We start from the raw sequence: 23094 nt of genomic DNA, 5'->3' as shown, positions 1-23094 counted from the left end.
GGTGGCTCAACTGGTCAAGAATCCACCTGCAACACAGAACCCTAGGTGGGTAAGACCCTCTGGAGAAGGAACTGGCAACCCACTTCAGTATTCTTGCTGGGACATTCCATGGACAGAGATGCCTGGCACGTTCAATTATGCTCTTTGTAAGAAAACTTACCTCTGTGAACAGAAATAAAAACATAATCTCAGAGTGGTACATTAATATGGTGATACTCAGTATTTGCTGTATGAACTTCTCCAGCTGTTTCCTTGATTCAACCTTACCTACTCTACAGCTGTGTAAACTTGGGCAAGGTGACTATCTACTCTAAGCCTCACCTTCCAATTGAGGAAATGGTTCATACCTTCCTTCCCTCAAAGGGCTGCTGGGGGATAATGAGACAGTGTCTATGAAAGGTAACGGGTAGGATAGCAACGATATGCAAATGTAATAGGGAGTATTTCTTTTTGTTCATTTAGGATTAAAAAGAATCACATCTTTCTGAACATCTTTCTAAGACATAAATAATCAAGTTAACTCTTTACTTCAAAACCCAAAAGAAATCAGAAGCTTACCTGCTGATGGCCTGTCCAGCACTGACCACTGCTGATGCCAGTATCTCTGTGCTGAGGCACTCGGCAAAGCTGGCGCCTTCCTGTCCGATCCCACTGTCGGCTGCCTGGCTGGTACTACTCAGCTCTCTCTCTGCCTTTTCAATCGCTTCAGCAACTATCTTCTGAGCAAGCACTGTCTTCTTATCGAGATTAACGTGAATTTGAGGGACATCAAGATGAAAAATCCTAGATTTCTGATAGAAGCTGCTAAGCTGTGAATGAGAAACTGGCTTACTACCAGCAAGTGAATCCGGTCTGGGAAAGCGAGGAGACGAATTTCCAGTGCAGTCATGGAGCTCTTTACGGTCACAGTATCGGCAAGCCTGACCCACCAGATGCGACAGCGTTTCTGCGTAAGTGATCCTATCAACTGCTTTTGTGGCTTCAGACACGTGGAAGACGGCAGATCCTAAACCCACCTCTAAAGTGTCGCCCACAACTTTGTTAGCATACTGCTCGATAGCTTGAATGACAGTCTCTCCATAGCCACACCCACTCAAGCTGCCTGTACTCTGAGAAAATCTGTGATTCTGTGAAGAAGGCTGCAGAGACTTGGGAAACTCTGGCCCGACATGAGTCTCAGTATCTTCGTCACAAGCGTTTTTTTCATAAAGGCAAGAATCTGTTAACGATTTTGGCAAGCCACCTGTTGATGCCATCAGCTCTTTTGTAACATCTCTTGTGATGCTGTGAGCAAGACAGGTTGAAAAACTATGTAGTTCTGAGCACTCATTTCTGCACGTGTCCCGTGTCCACTCACAAGTCTGGTTTTTATGAAGGTAACTTCCACCACTTCTGCTTTGTCTTTTTTTATCTGCTTCTTGCTGGTGTTCTTTATTTAAAAACAGTAACAGTTCATCGTTGGTTTTCATCTGTGAGCTCTGCACAGGGAATATTTTGGAGCCGCACTTCACTTTGGCTGTTTTAGCTGCTTCTTGCAATCCTGACTTAACGGACCGATAGGCAAGTCTGTTGGCGTACTGGTCCATTATTAAGTCACTATTACCACCTTCCTGTTTTAGTATTTGGATAATGTGACCTGCATACTCATCTGTCACACTTTCACAGCTGGGATACTTGTACGTTAGACCTGACAGACAAGAACTTGGTGGTAAAGGAAGAACAAACGGATCTACTCCTCCCGGGTGTGCTACAGCCTCTACATCCGACTTCTCTTCTGATCTATAATCCTGGTCACCATCAACACAACTGTTCCTCTTCCTCCTGAAAAACATACAGCTCCTAACTTTTGCTATTTTTTCAGCTTCCGTAATGACTTCTGCTGCCATATCCCCTGCAAAACTACATAATGCTTGTAAGCTTTCATCTGAGCAATTTAAAAAAGCAGGTGACAGGTTTCTTTGACTCTGCACATTTAAGCAAGGGCTTTTCACCCTGGCTTCTTGAATCACTTTATTATCCAAATGAGAAGCCGCCATTTCGGTTGCAAGAGAAACGATGTGTGTCGCTAACGTGTCTGCAAACTGAACTTTCTTCCCTGCTGGCTCCAACTTCACGTCCACCTCTGGCTGCTCTTCGCCTTCACTACTTTCAACTTCTTCTGAGAGAGACCGCATGAGCTTCAACATGAACTCTTCTTTTTCTATTGCATTTTGTTCATTTTCAGACAAACTGCTTACAGACGAGTTGTGAGGTGTGGACGGTGGTGTGGCCGGTGCAAACTCTTTTGCTAACTCCCCCTTAAGCTTTTTGGTTAACTTCTTGATATCCCACTCAGAAGAAGCCTGGGATGGAACCAGAGGAGTTGATGGAGGGGTGTCAGGTATTACGTTCCCATCTCTCATTTTCTGTTTCTCTTCCACGTGCAAACCATCTGCACAGCTGAGCACTGTGGATGAGAAAGCATGTGAATGGGGAAAAGAGTTTTCCTGCCCAAAAGCCAAGGGCTCAAGGGCTGAATTATGCAAATTCTGCTTTTTCACAGATTTATCCTTAGCAATTTCCTTCAGGTCGGCTTTCTGGCCTGCTGCTGCCAGACAAGGTGGTGGTGTCTCCAAAGAAAATCCAGGAGCCACAGAACCTTTACCTCCTGGAACACAATCCTTTCCTTCTGAAAGTGAACAGTGAGTTAAATGATCTTGAGCTTCAAGAAACTTGGGGAACTCTTCCAAGGTCTGTGACTCGTCTCCAGGAACAGGCAAGTCTTTCTTGTGGAGGACATTTTTATCTACATTTAGGATCACTAACTTGCTTTCATCTATGGAATGTTTGATAATAGATTTAGATAACTGATCGGCGAACATGTCCTTCTTGCTAGCCTCACTCTGTGGCAGTGTTGCTTGATCCCAGCAGGGGATCGAAGAAGGGGTTTTTCCCTTTCCTGTTTGAGTTAAACAATCTGTGTGTTCTTCTGTTTTTGCAACTTTGGAAGATGTCACTGAATCTATAGTTTCATTTACTATCGTATGCACCATTGCAGCAGAAAAATCGCTAATAATGACAGGATCATTTGTTAACTTTGAAGAGCTTTTTGTTTCAACAACATCACTAGTTGGTTTCACCTCATTCTGGCTACCGGAGTTGTGGTCTGAAGGTAAACAAATATTCCTGAGACAAGCTAGCTCCTCTTCTTTGCTTTTTGTGGCAACACCTGCTAGGGTAGGGCCACCATTCAAATGACTATCATCACATGATGGATAAGACTTTGTCTGATACCTATTAGAAGAAATACGGTATGGGAGAAGGGCACTTCCTGCCAAGGGCACTGGGATTGAAGTAACAATTCCTGAAGTACAGAACAAGGCCTGCTGCACTGTGTATTCCTTTTTATACTCCTGCACTGGTTTTGTTACCACAACTGTTTGACTGTTAGAAGTAGGGGAACACACAGAAGTCTGTGTCGCTGACACTACATCTTCTGTGCTCACGAACTTGATGTTTTCTGGGGAAACGCTAACTGCTGCCTTTGTGGTGAAGGTAACATCAACCTGAGACAGCTCAATGAACGCTTCCTGTATTACAGATTCAGACAGATCTCTTGCATAGGACTTCACCACTCTGTCTTCATAGTGAAATGACCGACCCTGCAGAGATGCAGGTGTTGGAGGATACGAGAACTGACACACTTCCATGATGCCTTCAAAAATAAGCTCTTCGGCGAGATCTGCAGCAAATCTAGTGACGGTGTTAGTGAAGATCTGTTTCTTTACATATTGTAGATCTTTTAAAGCATTTGAGAATGCCTCACTCACCAAAAAACTAGCCAGGCCACCAATGGCTTGTTCTTTCAGTGAAAAAGCACGCTGCCTTCTCAGTTCGTTAAATGCCATTTGAAAAATGGATGACGTCAACTTGATGGCTAACTGGCATAAGGCATTGGTACATGAAGAGACCCCCTTCTGTAAGTCTTTAAATGCACTGCCAAAACTTTTTTCCACGAGATCTGCTGCAAACTTCTGAATGCTATCAATCATTAAGGGTTTATTTTTAGATTTACTTTTTTGATCAAGGCTTCCATGCTGAAGAGCTACCATTTTATTTTCTCCCTTTTTAATACTATTAGTGTTGGATGTTGCATTTGTATGCTGGCTATGAAGAACTGAGCCCAGAACTTCACAGGAAATGCTATTTGCATAATCTTCATAGGTGTAATAAAGAGAATCAGGATTTTCATGACTCCTATCTCCACCAGTATCTGTTTGGCAAAAGCATTCAGCTGGAGTACAGCCTCCAAGAGGACTGAAAGCAGAGGATCGAATAGGACTAAACAAACCACTGTCTTCCCCTGAGGCCTTCACGGGGCGGGGAGAATCTGGGGTGTCACACAGGTTACTATAAGGGGATTCGGGTTTACGAGGTGTTGGCTTCCTAATGTTAGCTGGGAGAGCTGGCCGATCAAACTTGAATTTTTGAGGATTCATAGTAGTGGTTACAGAGCACAATTTTTCATGCTTGTGCCCTTTCTTTTGCGATGACTTCCCTATAGCAAGATCTTTCAGAAACGGACAAGCAGTCTCTAAAGTTTGTTCTAGTTCATCAAACTGATCAAAACTATCAAAAAATTCACTCACTTCTGAGTCTGAATCCTCAATATCATCTTTCGTCACAGGAATTTTAGGTAACTCAAGTTTTGCTTTCAAACTTTTTTGATAACCTTCTTCATCCAAGAAAATAACAGGACTTGGACTTGAGCACTCTGATTCAGACGAGTAGGCAGGAGAAGAGGAGAACAACGGTTTCTGGGCATCACTACCTTTCTCTGAAGCAGCAAAGGACCTATAGAAACTCCTCTGGACCCATGGTTCAGAGACTGATGTCGTGACTGAAGCTCTCACTGGAGGCAGTTTTTTATGTCCCAGAATGTTTATTAAAGAAGCTGAAGGTTTAGCCAGTGACTTCTGCTGCTCAGAGCCAACCAGAACCCTGAAATCATGGGTATCCAAATGGTGACCAGAAATAGTCTGTGAAGCAGCATCACACTGGCTCCTTGGTGCAATTATGTTTAATCCTAGAGGAAAAGAAAATGATTATTCTCGAAAAGAATTTTTTAATTGATTTAAATAAATGGGAATAAGTAGACTTGAAGCATGAAATACTCATTTGTATTATAAGTATCGTCTATACTATTTCGTTTTAACACAGGGATCCCCAACCTCCAGGATGTGATGCCTGATGACCTGAGGTGGAGCTGATATAATAATACTAGAAATAACGTGTACAATGAATATAATGCACTTGAATCATCCCGAAACCATCCCCTTCCTGCCCTAGTTCCATGGGAAAATTATTTTTCATGAAACCAGCCCCTGGTGCCAAAAAGGATGGGGACCACTGAATTAACAGATTTATCTCAAGTTGTACTTAAGAACAAGTATTCAGTTCAAGTCAATCGCTCAGTTGTGTCCAACTCTTTGTGACCCCATGAACCATAGCATGCCAGGCCTCCCTGTTCATCACCAACTCCCAGAGTCCTCCCAAACCCATGTCCATTGCATCGGTGATGCCATCTAACCATCTCATCCTCTGTCGTCCCCTTCTCCTCCTGTCCTCAACCTTTCCCAGCATCAGGGTCTTTTCTAAAGAGTCAACTCTTTGCATCAGGTGGCCAAAGTATTGGAGTTTACCCATTACTAAAATATTCTCATTCTACCCCACATCTAGAAATACCTGGTCTAAGGAATATCTAGCATGCTACCACATGTTAGAAACACTAATATTTAGGTGACCCTGCCAGCTAGCAATAGATGTGGGTAACAATGATCTTAAAAGACATGAGAAAGTTAATTCCTCAATCAGAAAAAAAAAGATATCAATACTTAAATTTGATCAAATTTCAAAATAAATTTCAACTGAACAAGTCTGTCTTAAAACTTTTAAAACTGAACTTTAAACGTTAATTCTCTATTTCAAGGAAAAAAATCTAATGAAGAACAAACCATCATTATATGGCTTTGAAGTCTCTTCCTCCTCTAAGTGCTCAAAAGCAGTGACAAAGTCATCTTCGATTGAAGATACAGACTGGTTAGTATCATCATCATCTTCATTGGTGGCCTCAGGTTGGTGCTTGTGATGCAAATATGTGTCCAGGGTGTACCTTATGCCAGTAGCGTATTTACTTAGGAGACTAAAGATAAAATCAATTTTAAGTCTTGGTAACGTAGGTGACACTCTCATGACACAAAGCATTCCAGGATGTTGACTCTGGGAAAAGATAAAAGATGGTAACAATTTTAATTTCAAAATATACTACACTTACAAGACATATTACCTGGAAATGAAGTCCAGAAATAACACAATACCATTTTAAAAGAAAAAAAAAGAAACACATGCATCCTAAAAGGCTGCCTGATTTTGTAATGTTTAATTATTTTCTTCATTTTTTCTCCGCAACACTTCTCACTTTCCAGTATCTTCTCTCACCTTTCTCTTATCCAGGTATTCAAATTCTACCTATTACATCTCCTTAAATGTCAAAAGAACTTGCCATCCATTTCTGTGGCAATGATGCTTTCCTGTATTACTATACAGCCCTGTGCTTTTTCTTAATCATTCACCTGGTTCACCAACTATATTATTAACTGCTTAAGGACAGGAACCAGGTCTTAGTCTTCCTGTATCCCATTTTCCTGCAGCTTTCAGCATAATATATTCTCTTCTAGTATAAAAGAACTGTCCCTTCCCTTCTCCTAAATTCTCCTAGTATTTCAATTTCCAAGGTTTATAGCTTCGATTAAAAATAAAAAGTCAACTGAATTTTCCCATACATATTATTTTAAAAGACAAATGTTGACAAATGACTTGTTCAAAAGACTAGAAATGAGATAAAATAGCTGATCACCTCTTCTAGTAAATAAAACAAAGTAAATATAAATGAAGAATCTAAAGAAGGAAATGAGTACAGTTCTACTTTTATCTGTAAATCTCATAAAAAACACAGTAGTCTATAACACTTGAAGGAATAAGTAACCTAAATTTAAACCTACTGATTCAAGTTTTAGGAGGGAAAATATGCAATGCATTTTTGATTGATGCATTATCAAGAAATTAACACTTAGTAAAGAACTAATTGTTCAATGTTAATGAAACTAATGACCTCACTGAAATGGTGACATTATTGCTTATAAATAAATAAAGAACACATCTTCAGGTATTGATTTAACATGAAATTTTTTAAACCAGAAAATGAGTTAAAGTATATTCTTTAAAAGATACAGCTCAATGTTTACATAAATTTGGAGGTGGAAAGAAAAGGGAAAATTTTGTATGACTTACACATAGGTAAAAATTCAAGAAATCCAGAAATAATCAATTTTCAGAAAAAAATTAATATGTCTTACATACCACTTATGGAGCTTCACACATGGAAAATCTAATTTAAAGCTATGACCAAAATTATTTTATCCTTCAGTGAGTTCAAGGATTTATGAGTTAGATTTCTTATGAATTATATTTCCTTGAGATGGTATTAAACAAAAAGAAACTTTACCCAAGCATTTTAAAGTTTAATGCTCTAAATTAACCTCTTCATGGATTGCAGCCTGTTGTGGCAAAGTGGCTTATGTAACTCAATGAAGCTATGAGCCATGCCATGCTGGGCCACCCAAGACAGGTCATAGTTGAAAGTTCTGACAAAACGTGGTCCACTGGAGGAGGGAATGGCAAGCTACTCCAATAATCTTGCCTAGAGAACCCAGCAACACTATAAAAAAGGAAAAAGTTATGACACCAGAAGATGAGCTTGCCCAGGTCGGAAGGTGTCCAATATGTTACTGGGGTACAGGAGCGGGCAATTACAAATAGCTCCAGAAAGAATGAAGACCAGGGGCCAAAGTGGAAACGTGCTCAGTTTTAGATTTGTCTAGTGGTGAAAGTGAAGTCAGATATATAAAGAACAATACTGCATAGGAATCTGAAATGTAGGTGTATGAATCAAGGTAAATCGGATGTGGTCAAACAGGAGATGGCAAGATTGAACATCAACATCTTAGGAATCAGTGAACTGAAATAGACAGCAACTGGCGAATTTAATTCAGATGACCACTGTATCTACTACTATGGGAAAGAATTCCTTAGAAGAAATGGAGTAACCCTCATAGTCAATGAAAGAGTTCGAAACGCGGTAACTGGGTGCAACTTCAAAGATAATCGAATGACTCTGGTTCGCTTCCAAGGCAAACCATTCAACATCACAGTAATCCAAGTCTATGCCCCAACCATTAATGCCAAAGAAGCTGAAATTCACTGGTTCTATGAAGACCTACAAGACCTTCTAGAACTATCACCAAAAAAAAGATGTCCTTTTCATCATAGGGGATTGGAATACAGAAGTAGGAAGTCAAGAGATAACCAGAGTAGAGTAACAGGCAAGTTTGGCCTTGGGAGTACAAAATGAAGCAGGGCAAAGGCTAACAGAGCTCTGTCAAGAGAACATGCTGGTCACAGCAAGCACCCTTTTCCAACAACCCAAGAGACAACTCTACACATGGACATCACCAAATGGTCAATACCGAAATTAGACTGCTTATGTTCTCTGCAGCCAAAGATGGAGAAGCTCTATAGTCAGCAAAAGCAAAACATGGAGCTGACTGTGGCTCAGATCATCAGCTCCTTATTGAAAAATTCAGGCTTAAACTGAAGAAAGTAAGGAAAACCACTAGACCATTAAGGTATGACCTGAATCAAATCCCTTATGATTAAACAGTAGAGGTGATCAATAGATTCAAGGGATTAGCTCTGGTAGAGAAAGTGCCTGAAGAACTATAGAAGGAGGTTTTTAACACTCTATACAGGAGGCAGTAACAAAAACCATCCCAAAGAAAAAGAAATGCAAGAAGGCACAGTGGTTGTCTGATGAGGCTTTATAAATAGTTGAGCAAGGAAGAGAAGCAAAAAGCAAAGAAGAAAGGGAAATACATACCCAACTGAAACCAGAGTTCCAAAGCATAGCAAGAGAGATAAGAAGGCCTTAAATGAACAATGCAAAGAAACAGAGGAAAATAACGGAACCGGAAAGACTAAAGATCTCTTCGAGAAAATTGAAGATACTAAGCAAACATTTCAAAAGGGCACAAAAAAGGACAGAAATGGTATGGACTTAATAGGAGCAGAAGATATTAAGAGGTGGCAAGAACACACAGAAGAACTATACAAAAGAGATCTTAATGACCGAGATAACCACAATGGTGTAATCACTCACCTAGAGTCAGATATCCTGGAGTGTGAAGTCAAGTGGGCCTTCGGTAGCATTTCTATGAATAAAACTGGTGGAAGTGACGGAATTCCAGCTGAACTGTTTCAAATCTGAAAGATGATGCTATAGAAGTGCTATACTCAATATGCCAGCAAATTTGGAAAATGCAGCAGTGGCCGTAAGACTGGAAAAGGTCAGTTTTCATTCCAATTCCAAAGAAGGGCAATGCCAAAGAATGTTCAAACACCAGATAATTGTACTAATTTCACATGCTAGTAAGGTTATGCTCAAAATCCTTCAAGCTAGGCCTCAGCAACACATGAACTGAGAATTTCCAGATGTACAAGCTGGATTTAGACAAGGCAGAGGAACATGAGATCAAACTGCCAACATTTGTTGGATCATGGAAAAACCAAGGAAATTCCAGAAAAATATCTACTTCTGCTTCACTGACTACGCTAAAGCCTTTGACTGTGTGGATCACAACAAACTGTGGAAAGTTCTTGAAGAGATGGGAGCACCAGACCACCTTACTTGTCTCCTGAGAAACCTGTATGCAGGTCAAGAAGCAAAAGAACCAGATAAGGAATAAGTGATTGGTTCAAAACTGTGAAAGGAATACGTCAAGGCTGCACATTGACACCCTGCTTATTTAACTTATATGCATAGCACATTATGCCAAATTCCAGGCTGGATGAACCACAAGCTGGAATTAAGACTGTTAGGAGAAATAGCAACAACCTCAATGTGCAGATGATACCACTTTAATGGCAGAAAGTGAAGAGCACCTAAAGAAAAGCATCTCTTGCGTGGGTGCTAAGTCTCAGTTGTATCCAACTCTTTGCAACTATGGACTGTAGCCCGCCAGGCTCCTCTGTCCATGGGATTCTCCAGGCAAGAACATTGGAGTGGACTGCTATGCCCTCCTCCCCGGGAGCTTCCCATCCGGGGTTGAACCGGAGTCTCTTGCCTCTTGTGTTGACAGGAGGGTTCTTTACCACTATCACCACCTGGCAAACCCAGAAGATGGTCAAAGCAGAGAGTGAAAAAGCTGGCTTAAAACTCAACAATGGAAAAAAAACTCATGGAATCTGGTCCCATCACTTGATGGCAAATAGAAAGGGAAAAGGTGGAAGTAGTGACAGATTTTATTTTCTTGGGTCCAAAATCACTGCAGACAGTGACTGCAGGCATCAAACTAAAAGACGCTTGCTCCTTGGAAGGAAAGCAATGATCAACCTAAACAGCATATTAAATAGCAGAAATAGTACTTGGCTGACAAAGGCCTATATAGTTAAAGCTATGGTTTTTCCAGTAGTCATATACAGGTGTGAGAGCTGGACCAAAAAGAAAGCTGAGCACTGAAGAACTGATGCTTTCTAATTTGGCGCTGGAGTGGACTCTTAAGAGTCTCTCACATAGCAAGGAGATCAAACCAGTCAGTCCTAAAAGAAATCAACCCTGAATATTCACTGGAAGGACTGATGCTAAGGCTGAAGCTCTAATACTCTGGCCACGTGATGTGAAGAGCTGACTCGCTGGAAAAGACCCTGATGCTGGGAAAGACTTGAGGCAAAAGGAGAAGTGGGAGGCAGAGAACTAGATGGTTAGACGGCATCACCAACTCAATGGACATGAATATGAGCAAACTCCAGGAGATCATGGAGGCCAGGGGAGTCTGACATGCTGCAATCCATGGGGTTGCGAAGATTCAGACAGGACTGAGTGAGTGAACTACAACAACGCTCAATTAAGTCGTTTATAAAATGTGCCAACAAAAACTCATTAGAAATAATATATAAAAGTTACCTGGTTTAGAGGATCACTGTTTATATCTGATGATTTATTTATATCCTTCATACAAATAATTTCATTTTCATTTAGACTGCAGAAGTGCAGTGAATTCAGAAGATCTGGGAGTTCCAAAGAAACTGCAGCCAAATCCTAATGTAAAGCAATAACACAATAAACAACATTGTAGCATAACACTTTAAGTCCCTTATATTGTGGCCCTGAACTAAAATCATAAAGTCTACTTGTCATTGTTGTTCACTGCTCAATCATGTCCGACCCTTTGCAGCCCCGTGGACTGCAGCACACTAAAGTCTACTAGTTAGTAAACTTTCCAGTTCATAATAGCTAACACTTGCAGTTTATTGACCACCATCGATTGTTTGGAAACTCAAAAATAAAATGTACTAAAATATTTTAAAATTGACAATTTTTGTAGCATTTTAAACATAATGATACCAACTGCAACAAGATTTTACATGGTATCTAACATATCAACAACAACGAGGCATTTAATAGTTTTCAGCAGCAAATGTCAAACCTGGAGTCCTCAAGTTTAACCACGAAATTTCTCAAATGGGATTCTTGCTTTTACACTTCTTTGATGGTTAAGTTACATATTTGTATAATCCAAGTCTATTTTTCTGCCTTTCCTCCCTTTAGTGAAAATTTTATGAAGATGTAAAGAAAAATGCCTGTTTTTCTTTCCATTTGCCCCTTTTATGCAACTGTTTTGCTCAGTGCAAGAATTATTACCATCTCTGACCATTCATACAGTACTTTCCTTCGTAAACTTGGTTTTATCAGTCATTCTTAAAGAGGAAGTGGAGTATGAAAGAAATAACTTTGGATACGTCTTTTCAGCCTTACGTTCTCGCAACTATATCTTCTCCTGTGCCCTTTGTCTAGACTATTTCCTGCAGGCAAGGGCACGATCAAGACACACAGCAAAGTTTTCTTTTCTCATCACCAGATACGCGTTATCTTTACAAACAGTGCAGTGCTAGTGCTGCTGCTTCTGCTAGATGTTTTACTGACACAAAACGAAACACGACAAGCACAAGTTTTAAGAAGCAGTACAAGGTGGAAAAAAAGTACCCCTATCACATCTACCCGAGCTTCAACTCCTCTTCACGTAAGTGTGCAGCTTTCCTTTGCTGATCCTAATCTCAACTGTCAGTCCCTCTATAAACACCTGCCTAAATCAAACAGGCTAAAATTTTTACATTGGTTCTTCATTATTTTTTACAAATTTATTCTTACTTTAACAATTTTAACTCTTTTCTCAATTAAAAACATAAGAATATGACTGTTGAAGTTAGATTATAAAAACCATTGAAATAAAAAATAAATCTTCCATTCTACATTATGACAGATGCAGAAAAAGTTAGCCTGTGGTTTGCAACCTTCTCAGATAAATGACTTTTGTGGTTCCCTAACCTAAAACTGCTTTCCATAACAGAAACAGTGAAAACACTAAAAGTGAAAATGTCGAGGACACACTCAAAATGACCTCAAAATGTCATCTTTTAACTTTAAATCGGAATGATAACAGAAGAGTTTAATGTAACTTTGGGGCTAATGAGGCAAATTTTCCATGCTCTCAAAATTTGTTTCAAATAATCTCTCATGTCCCTTTCCAGTTCAATAAGTCGACCATACCTGTATATGAGCAGCATCTGTTTCTTCATTAAAACCTAGAAATGTGACCTGAATAAAAAAGGAATAAAGGTCCATTAAAATTTTTAAGTCTTATCTCAATTAGATTGTTGACAGAGCTGAGAAACAGAAAGCAAAGAACACAATGCATTAAAATGCTGCTGCAAGATGATTAATTTTTTGAAAGATGATCACAAAGGTTTTTCACCAAAGGTCTGGCTCCATAATTGGGGTTCCCGAACCTCTCCCACACCCACTCATTAGCAAGTTCAATCCTCACCCTCAAACATAAAGCACACGACTCTTCTCTCCACAGCCTCTGCAGCCACTTCTCCCCCACACGACCCTAGTCCTCTCCTACCTGCCTCGGGATTCATCCTGTCATTTCCCTGTCAAAACTTTTCCAAGCTTCTCAATGCAGAGTTCTAATGCAGGTCCCAAGGTTCTGGCTTAGCTGGTGGCTTCAACTTTCCCTCACCTTCATGCAAACACATGGGCCCCCTCTCTGGGTCCAGGACACTCCTGATTGTTCCTGCCTAAGGGCTTCAGAGTAGTGCCTTCAACCTGGACCCCTATTCCTTGCCATGTTTACCTGTCTAGCTGCTTCTTGTTCTTCTAGTTCCAACCTAAACGTCACCTCCTCAGAGAGGCTTTCCCTGGGAACCTCTCAAGCTACCTTCTGACTGACTCTCTGTGGTATCACATTTATTTCCTTCAATACCTTTACCTGGAGATTTCTCTACAAAAGTTTATAGAAATTAAATTTTTAAAGACAATCTAATGATCTGAGGAAATGTCACATTATTAAGCAAAAAGGGCAAGTTATAGAAAAATGATATAGACTATACACACCATTTCAACCTTATTTTTAAAAATATACACCAGGAAAATAATTCTGGAAGTTAATATACCAAATTATAAGGAGGGATTAACTTTCAATGATGGAATTATAAGTGATCTTATTCTTCTCTACTTTTATCCCCTCTATGGTTTTTTTCTTTCCTCACTTATAGGATTAATGACTTTTTTAAAAAATACTTTCAGTATTTCTTATTTTGCTATATGGAATATGTACAGTTTTATAACCTGAATAGTGTTAATTAAAAATTTTGTATTTCCTTATCTTTGACATCATAACAAGAAATTGTGACTGCTTGAAGAGAGACTAGTAAACTGTCTACCAAGTTCTGTGACTAAAAATATGAAATAAGTGGCAACAATATAGATAATCAATTCTCAAGAATTAATAGAAAACAGCATAGTTAAAATACAAAGCAACACTCAATATACTTTTGACATCTTTCTGATGACTCAAAAGCAAGTCAGAATCTTAAGGTTGTTGTAGAATCTTTACTCTCGTTAATTATGAGTACGACCTTCACAGAAATGCTACAGTAAACTTCGAGGTGTCCAGATAAGTCATTAACCTGTAGGAACCTGTCTCCCTACGTATAAATCTTAAGGCAACACAACTCCTCTCCCACAGTTCTGAGGGTTAATATGAGAATGTGGAGGAAAGTGCCCAGCATATCACAGGCACTCAATAACAAAGAGATACTCAAATAACAAGCTTCCTTTCTTCAACAAAGATACCTGGGAAATATATACGCCCTAACATGAGACAGAATTCCTTCTATTCTTTCAAGCTTCCTTTCACTGAATACAAGAGAGAAGGTGAGCTGGCATGGAGGTCTGAAGTTGCCAGCAGAATACTGCGTTTCACAGTGCCTAAGGAATGTGGGCTCAGAGGGCACTTCATAAACAGGACACCGGCTGGGGGCAGAGGACACAGAAGCCCTGCCATGCCTGGCAGCAGCCGAGATCAGGAGCGGCTCAGATCGACTAAAGCAGAAAGGGATAACAAACAGGAAAGCAGCCCAGAGCCAGAGAACCAAGCTCACACAAAAAGAAGAGGCTCAGGTCGGAAGCCACTGCAGGCCTGAAAGCTGTGCTTGCCATCCTATGCAGCTACTTCAAAAACAGTTCCTCAAGGAATATGAAAGAAAACCATACCCAAAATAACCAATATTTTTATTAGAACCCTGATTTCAAAAAAGAATCTTTAATCAACATATTTATCAGTTTTGAGCTTCAATGACCCCAATACCCTGTCTCTCTTCTTTGGTAAATAAATGTATAGATGGACTATGGTTATATATTGTAGGAAAAAACTTTACCCCTTTTTTATAGTAATAAATTCAAACAAAGATTGGAAACTGACGCAACAGAGAAAAAGGTGAGCAAGTAGTGTATCATATCCTTAAGTGGCAAATATCTTACTTCAAAATAAATATATCACTACTATTTCATTTTTGAATCAAAGCACTGAATTTAAACAACCAATAAATGAGTATTAGAAATAAGTATATATTTTGTTTCAGAGTAGAAAATTTCAGAATGTAAGTCCCAATTACTGAACATAGTAGAAATCATCTAATACAGAGCTGTGTGTCTGATGAGTGGTCAGTAATGACTATGCTGTGTGTGCGTGCTAAATTGCTTCAGGTGTGTGGGATTCTTTGCAACCCCATGTACTATAGCCCGCCAGGCTCCTCTGGGATTTTCCAGGCAAGAATACTGGAGTGGGTTGCCAAGCCCTCCTCCAGAGATCTTCCTGACCCAGGGACTGAACTCACATCTCTTACGTCTCTTGAATTGGCAGGCAGGTTCTTTACCACTAGTGCCAGCATATTAGCAGGTACTTAAAACAGGTACTTCTCACACATGAATTAATGTGCAGAGATTTTAGGCATTTACAAACAGACCATGCAGTTCTACAAAGATACTTGAAAATACACTGTGCTGTATTAGGAAAGGGTACAGAGAGTAATCCGTCAAACCTCAGTCAAATTGGCATGTTCATCCTGCTTCAAACAGTCCTCAGCTGATACACTGCACAGTTCCTTCTCGCTCTGCAATAAAGACTTCACAGACTGGAACACATCTTCATTGAAGCTCTGAAAACACAAGATACTCTTAATTTACTTAATTCTAAGACAATGTAAAAGATCCTGATGATGGATTAAAAGCAGAGTCGAACTTTCCAAAGAATATTCACTGGGCACCTTTTGATGTAACAGAACTCAATCAACAGAGAGAAAGAAAGAACAAAAGGCTGAAGCAGAACTCCACATGCTCAACACTCAACAACCCCAGGCTCTCAACCTGGAGAGACGTGAGGCCCTCAGCCAGGTCCTGTCCCTTTCACCCTACACTGACACCTAGCAGATTGCACACCTGATTTCCAAGCCGCTGGCAGAACAGAAGCAACAATTCCTAAGATGATGATGGGGAGCTTACAATAAGGTGTGCTAACAGTGTGATTAATTTCATAGCAAAGTTGGAGATGGAAAAATCAAAGCGGTAATAACCCAAAATAAGGCTTTTCAGGGTTCTTAAAGCAGCAATATGATGAAAGAGGGAAGGCACTCCAGATTTGAAAGAAAAAGATGTCATAAGTGCAAAGAAACAGAGGAGGAGGAAAATTTCATAAAGAAATGAGTATTATAGTTGAATATAAAGAGAACATTAATTTCTCTCTACCTTATTCCCCCCTTCTGATTTGATCACTATTCTAGCAAAAATGTCCTTATTCCCTAATGTTCCCCTGTAGAAATCCTATATTCCAAGACCTGTGAAGATTTCCCATCCCTTAGTCGTAATAAAGGTCTCCCAAACTTCCTACTGTATTGTTTGCACATTAAGATCATTTAATCTATACCACAATGTATTATAATTACTGCTTTTGTATCTATGTCTTTCCTACCTGTTAACCCAAATTACTGAAGTAACTGTCATTTACTCAATCTGTTACCCCAGATTTCAGTACCTCACATACAATATGAACTCAACAAAGAGAAAAGATGCAAATATGAAATCAAAGCAATTTTTTAAAAATATAATGTTAAATCTGAACTTTCAATATGAACTCAAGACTCTTTAAACGTATGTACTACGTTTTTTCCATTGATAGATCATAGAATCAATGACCCCTAAGAGCAATGAGCATATCCAGCACAGAAATTTTGGTTTCTAAATACCATTCACCAATTAAAAGAACTAGAAGTTCCCTGAGTGAAGGAATTCCAGGTCTGAGGCAGAAACTTATGAAGTGCAGCTGAACATCTTACTGTGACACAACGAAAGAAAGTGTCTCAAAAGAACACAGAAGCTTGAAGAACACTTGAAGGAATTCCAATTGGCCAAATATGGGATAATCTAAGCATCAGAAGAATACAGATGGTAATGGAGTACAACAGCTGAGTTTTAAAAGAAACTACAAGTCCATTAAGAGAGACGGATAAAAGGGTAGGGGTTGCTACCTTACCTTAGAACGCTGGCTAACAAATATGAACAGAATGACAAAATTTTAAAATTCCATTTGTAACTCCCAATATAACTACTGATTCAGGAAAGGACTATCAATGTATCCTCATCCACCAGATTAAAAGCTACTGGGGAACAAGATACAGTGTTTTGCCACATCACCCTATGGATTACTTATTAACAGTAATAATTATAAAGGGGTTATGTGTCTTTATGCTGGAGATAACTGGTGGTTTATCAGAGTTAAGGTAGTTAAGGGTAACTAACTATCCGGTCAAGCCTGGCCTTAACAAGATGCACCTTCTGATCCGACACACGAGAATGACCACAACATCATCCTGAGGTGTGCCCCCTGAACCTAACCCCAGGGAAAAACAAGTGAACTAGGAATATGAAGATGTTCTGCAAGATAAGTGGTACAAACTCTTCCAAAGATTTGCTATCAGGAGAAAAGAATTTAGACCAGAGATGGAGCCAACGGGGGTAGGGAGATCAAAAAGATACAATACCCAAGTAGACAATGTCAACCTTGTTTGACTCCCAGATGAGAGGCAAGGGGAAAATCATCACAAGGACACTGAGACAACTGGGGAAATTTAGGCATGGATTACACGTTAAGACTGTGCTACTGAATTAATTATTTTCTGAAGGACAGTAATAATGCTGATGTTCCTAAGAGAAGCGTGCTATCATATGAAGACAAGAAGTAAAATAATGTCTGTAGCCTACTCTCATTTGGTTTCAAAAGGGAAGTGTGTATGTACGTATATACACACAGAATGGGTTTGGTAAAATGTTAACAGGGTGAATCTAAGTGAAGAGTGTATGTGGTGTTCATTGTACTGCTTTTCCCCCCAATATTTGAATATTCGAAATTTTAAATGATTCTCTTCACTACTGAGTGGAAATTTTCAGGCTAAATTATGAACATGAACTTAAAATAGGAAAAAATATGAAATGTGATATCTGAACATAAGCAATCAACATAAACTCATGACAGTAAAAGAACAAGAGTCACAGTTAGTACCCAGATCTTGATTTCTAAATCAAAAGGTTCTGTGGAGAAAGAGTCCATTCCACGTCTGAGGAAGGTAAAGCAGAAACAGGGTCAGTCTTATACTAGAAAGCAAGGAAGCAATTAAAGAATTATAAGCCTGAGAAAAGGACTTTGGCATTGCCTGAAAGGGCTTATAGGGACCAAGTCTGGGGCAATCTGAGCAACTTAAATAAACGAGTGAATAAATAAATAAATGACTGCAAATAAATAAAAGATGAGAAAACATAGTTATTTTAAAATCAGTGCTTCCAGAGCAACACAAATAAATTTAAACTACTTGCATCCATTTAAGGTGACTATTCCACCAAGTCATTCATCTGAAAATTGATAATCACCATTTTGCAACTTTCAAGAAATATAAAAATATAATTACTACAGAAACTAGCACAATACTATAAAGCAATTATCTTCCAATTAAAAAATATAAAATAAGTAAGTTTACTTTCTGTTTTCCAACTCTGCAGGCACCTTTTTCGACAACCACTCTATTCCAGTTATAGACAAACCCAAACATTTCTTAGATCTCTGAAGAAGTGAATAGCTAAATGAAAAAGCAGGCCTAGCAGCTTTTAAGAACACTAACAATGAGAAGCTGGAAAGAAGATCTGCAGAGAAGACAAGAGCTACCATAAGAGAGCAGCGAGGAAAAGCTACAATGCAAGAAGTCAAAGACCATTTATCAAGCAAGGACTTGTCAACAGTGTCATATAATGCAGGAGATGAAGCTAAAAAAAGGTTTGACAAAGACTGCTAACCATCCTCCAGTGTTCATTCTCCCTTTCGTCAAGTGACACCCCCACAGTGTTAGTCAAGAAAAATGTCAAGAATGAAAGGTAACAGAATCATCACAAGAGAGGAAAAGAGAGAGGGTTCCTCCTCAGACTAGAAACCCGAAAGCATCAGGAATCACATTTTATTTGCTCGCTCTTTATTTTCCACCTGCTACCTAGCCCAGGGCCAGGCATACTAGCAGCACTCAAGTTTATATCTGCTGAGTAAATCAGTGAACAGTAATATTTTGAGGTAAAGCTAAAGCTTATGTAAGAAAAGTCACACCTGATGCTTATATTGTGAAGAAGAAGAAAGAAAACTACTGAGAAGAAATAGGGAGAGATTTTGATCTTTGGGAAATAAAGTTTATTGTCTCCATGATTTCATATCACTATTTTCATATATCCCAATCTCTGCATTTTGTCATTATTGATTTCAATAAATAAGATTCACTTAAAAACAGTAATATCAATTCCTTCTTGGCCTTTTGGCTAAGATCAAGTGTAAAAACAGTAATATTATAACACAGCTGCTTAAAGACTCTGACTTCAGAAAAAGATCAACATTTTTACTAAAACTGTCACTAAAAGGAATCTAATATAGTGAACTTACTTTTCTGACAGATGCTCTAGTTTTCATGTGATTGTTCCTGAAGGACTGGAAGGTCGCCATAACTATACTGCTGTTGTATGTAATCAATGAGGAGTTAATCCACTAAAGACCTAAAGAAAAAATAGTAAAAGAAACGAATTTATTGATCTGAGTAATTCAGGCAAGCATTTTGTCCTAAAATAACTTCTTCAAATTCAGTCACTTAGAAAAATGAAAATATAAAACAAAGATTCTCAGACATAAAAATGTACTCAACAGTCTAACATGAATATTTGAATATTCATGAAAACTATGAGTACTGGCACCTTAATGAGATCAATCATTACAAAATGTTATTTTTAGGTTCAAAATTATTATATATTAAAAATTACCCACATTTAGTCAGTCTTAGCCCTTTTTAATTACAAATAATAGCTGAAAGCCTTAATGAGAAATATTTCAAAAACTTTTAAAAAACCTAAAACATAGGATATCACAGAAAGAACCTCAACCTTCTTGTCTCCTTAAAGTGACTCTATTCCTACAGCAACCATGAATGCTCTAGACATTCTTATTTCTTGGGGAGAAAGGTTTAATAATATACAAATGAAAATATGAAATCTGTACATATCAGATAAAAACAAATCCCTTCTACAGGACTCTTAGGAGCATACCAATGACAAAAACATCCAATTCAAATGATTAATACCATAGTATTTAAAACACACACACACACCCTCCTTGGTAGAAAACACTAGAGCTATGTCACTTTTTATCAATGCTTTAATGTAATACATTTGAGAGCTTAAATCAACTTGGGTATTAACCACTGAATACCCACATTTGACCACAGTTACTTGTCCCTTCGTTCAAAATCTATGGGCACCAGATGCTATGGATACAGGTATAGAACGGGGCATATACAGCCCTTCTGGGTCAGAGCCTTACAAGGAAAATGCTTTATTACTGTAAAGGGCAGGAGTGAGAACTGAATTCTAAATCCTTAATACTAAAAAATATCTGAACAGAGATTAAAGACATGCCTAATCAGTTTCAGTCAAATTGTCTTATCAAGAATTACCTAGTTGAGGTTTTCAAGACATTTGGTTGATATTATACTATGAAGAGATTTATACACAAAACCAAACTTCAAACTAGTCCCCCACAGAACTGCAAAAAAAAGAAAATCTAAATTATATAGTGGAGTTCTAATTTTATATTCTTTTGCTACAAATAAAACTTAAGTATCAGTGCCTGCACACACATGCACCTCACTTTAGGGGTTCCTAGATTCTAATTTTTCACAAAGAATTATATTTTTTATTTCCTGGGGGGCCACACTTTTGGGGAGGATATCAGCTCCCCAAATAGGGATCAAACCTGTGCCCTCTGCAGTAGTACCGCAATCTTAACCACTGGACTGCCAGGGAAGTCCCAGAATTTAATATTTTTAGACAAAGAATTTCTATTCTGAATTAAAATAAACTTCTATTCTATTCTGATCTAACAGTAAAACGTGATTAATGACTGGAATTGAAGCAGAGTTGTCAGAAAGACAAGGAATGTCCAGACAGCACAAGATAAAAGAGCAATACACTGGGATGCAGAAAAGTAGCATTTATCCCCCTTGTGTCTCTCATTAGCTCTGTTCCCTCTAGGCAAACTGCATTGTCTCTGGATCTGTTTCCTCTATGTATATATCTGTGTGTATATGATGCATGTTAACCTCGATGTATACTACCCTACTTACTGGACAAGTTTATTTTAAGAACCAAATAGAAATTTATAAGAGGCACTTTAAAAACTATAAAACTTAGGTAAAAGGAGAATTAAAATATTTACTTACCTACCAAAATGATTAAGAGGACCAAAATTCTCAAAACAAAGCATAAAGGTTTATGTAACCAAAGCAAAGAAATAATCCTTTTCTTCGTCCCAGTCCAAGACACTCTCTCTTCCTCCTCTCCCCAACCCAAGTTCTCTACAGCTACCAAAACCCCTCAGAGACAAGTGAACTTGCCTCAAACTTCACATAAAACATATAAAATTAAGAGGCCAACACAAGGATGCCACAACAGTGAAACTCTAACTCAGTTCCTGAGTCAACTAGCACCTTTCTGGAGCGCAATTTTGTAATGCATGCCAAAACCCTGAAAACACCCCTACACTCTGACACAGCCACTCCACTTCTGGGAATTCATCAAAGGAAAGAATGCCCCGGAACAGCCAGGGTTCTCAGGAGAGCTTAAAACACACCAACAGCTGTGCTAAAAGACTTCCTTGCACGTATCATTCAATCCTTGGGACCGGCAGAATCCAGTTCTACAGTGAGAAAAACAGAGGTGAGCAAAGTTAACCACTCACCAGGCCCACACAGTGAGCAGTAGAGAGCTGAGACGCAAATCCAGGTCTTCAAACTCTAGCACCCACTCGCTTACCCTCCTCTCTACAGTGCACAAAGGCCTGAAAAGCTGTTCATCCCACTTTGTAATAGCAATAAGGACCACCCCAGATGTCAGAAACAGAGCCCGAGAGGGCCTTCCCACCATGGCATGATGTCAGCCATGGTACACAATGAGCAAGGACAGACAACCAGCGTGCAAAGCATCTTTACTTTCTCTGACCCCTAATCTTCCCCAAGAGATGGAGTTGCCCAAAGAGATGGGAGACAGCAATTACCTTTGCAGCTGCTGAATAAAGGCAACAGGAGCAAAGATTAAACTTGAACTCAATGGCGGCGTCACCAAACGTGAAACTGACCCACTACCTCACCAGAAGGTGGATGCTGCAACAGGCCAAGCCCCCGAGGCAAGAAGCAGTCACAAGGCCTTCAGGGAAGGCCAGGGCCTCTGGCACAACATCCACATCTGACACCATGTGCTACTCCAGCTCACTACCTGAAATATTCCTGAATGGCAGACCTAAACAGGACACCCTTTACAAAGCTGAGAACTAAACAATCCAGTATGAACCTACAAAGAATCATTAAAATACACACACACACGAGACACACTGAAGAAAGGAAAAAAAAACTTCAAACACACTCATGCCACCCAAAACTCACATTATCTATTTTTAGAACTTAAGAAACTAGTTTTAATCCCACATTTACTCTGCTTCACTCACTGAGGAAAAATACTTACTGAATCCTACTGCATTACTTCTTTGTTTCACTTAAAACATAAGCAAAATATTAACCTAGCAGAGAAAAGAAATCTATCAAAGAATATCTAGGAAACAGTCCATAAAAGTGAATCCAGCAAGAGATGGTATGACTCATACTTCTGATAAAGCAAAGAAACAAAAATCTCTTTAGAAAAGACACAAAGCCATATAGAGGGAGACAGGGTTCCTCACTCTTTCATAATTACAGAAGATGTACTTTTAAACAGATTTCACAAAAGGTGCAAAAATACAGCATTTTTTTTGGAGCATCTTTATGTTAGGAACTTTTCCCTTAATGCTTTTTTGTGTTCCATTCTGGGTGAAAAAACAAGAGTCCTAAACAGGAAATCGCTAAGGGTTTTTCTCTAGAGTCAAATATTAGAGTGAACCCGGATAATGTTTTACTAAGCAGCTCAAAGAAAAGAAGTACATATGGACAAGGCAAACAACTGAAAAGTAAGCTGTTAGAGCTCAGCAAAGCCACAGG

General features: G+C 39.0%; 1 protein-coding gene across 1 annotated transcript in view; it reads right to left on the bottom strand.

Moving 5' to 3' along the window:
* AKAP11 (A-kinase anchoring protein 11) overlaps positions 1 to 19523 on the bottom strand; it is a 35815-nt gene extending 16292 nt beyond the window's left edge. The window contains exons 1-6 of the mRNA XM_068984275.1: positions 19464 to 19523; positions 15538 to 15654; positions 12701 to 12748; positions 11057 to 11191; positions 5994 to 6258; positions 559 to 5065 (exon numbers count right to left, since the gene is read on the bottom strand). Of these exons, the coding sequence (XP_068840376.1) occupies positions 559 to 5065; positions 5994 to 6258; positions 11057 to 11191; positions 12701 to 12748; positions 15538 to 15654; positions 19464 to 19523 (5132 nt within the window). The remainder of the gene's footprint in view (positions 1 to 558; positions 5066 to 5993; positions 6259 to 11056; positions 11192 to 12700; positions 12749 to 15537; positions 15655 to 19463) is intronic.
* Between the last annotated feature and the right edge of the window lie 3571 nt (positions 19524 to 23094).

The sequence above is a fragment of the Capricornis sumatraensis genome, chromosome 12 (genome assembly GCF_032405125.1).
Source record: "Capricornis sumatraensis isolate serow.1 chromosome 12, serow.2, whole genome shotgun sequence".
In the NCBI taxonomy this organism is placed as follows: Eukaryota; Metazoa; Chordata; class Mammalia; order Artiodactyla; family Bovidae; genus Capricornis; species Capricornis sumatraensis.
This window is presented reverse-complemented; position numbering and strand designations above follow the sequence as displayed.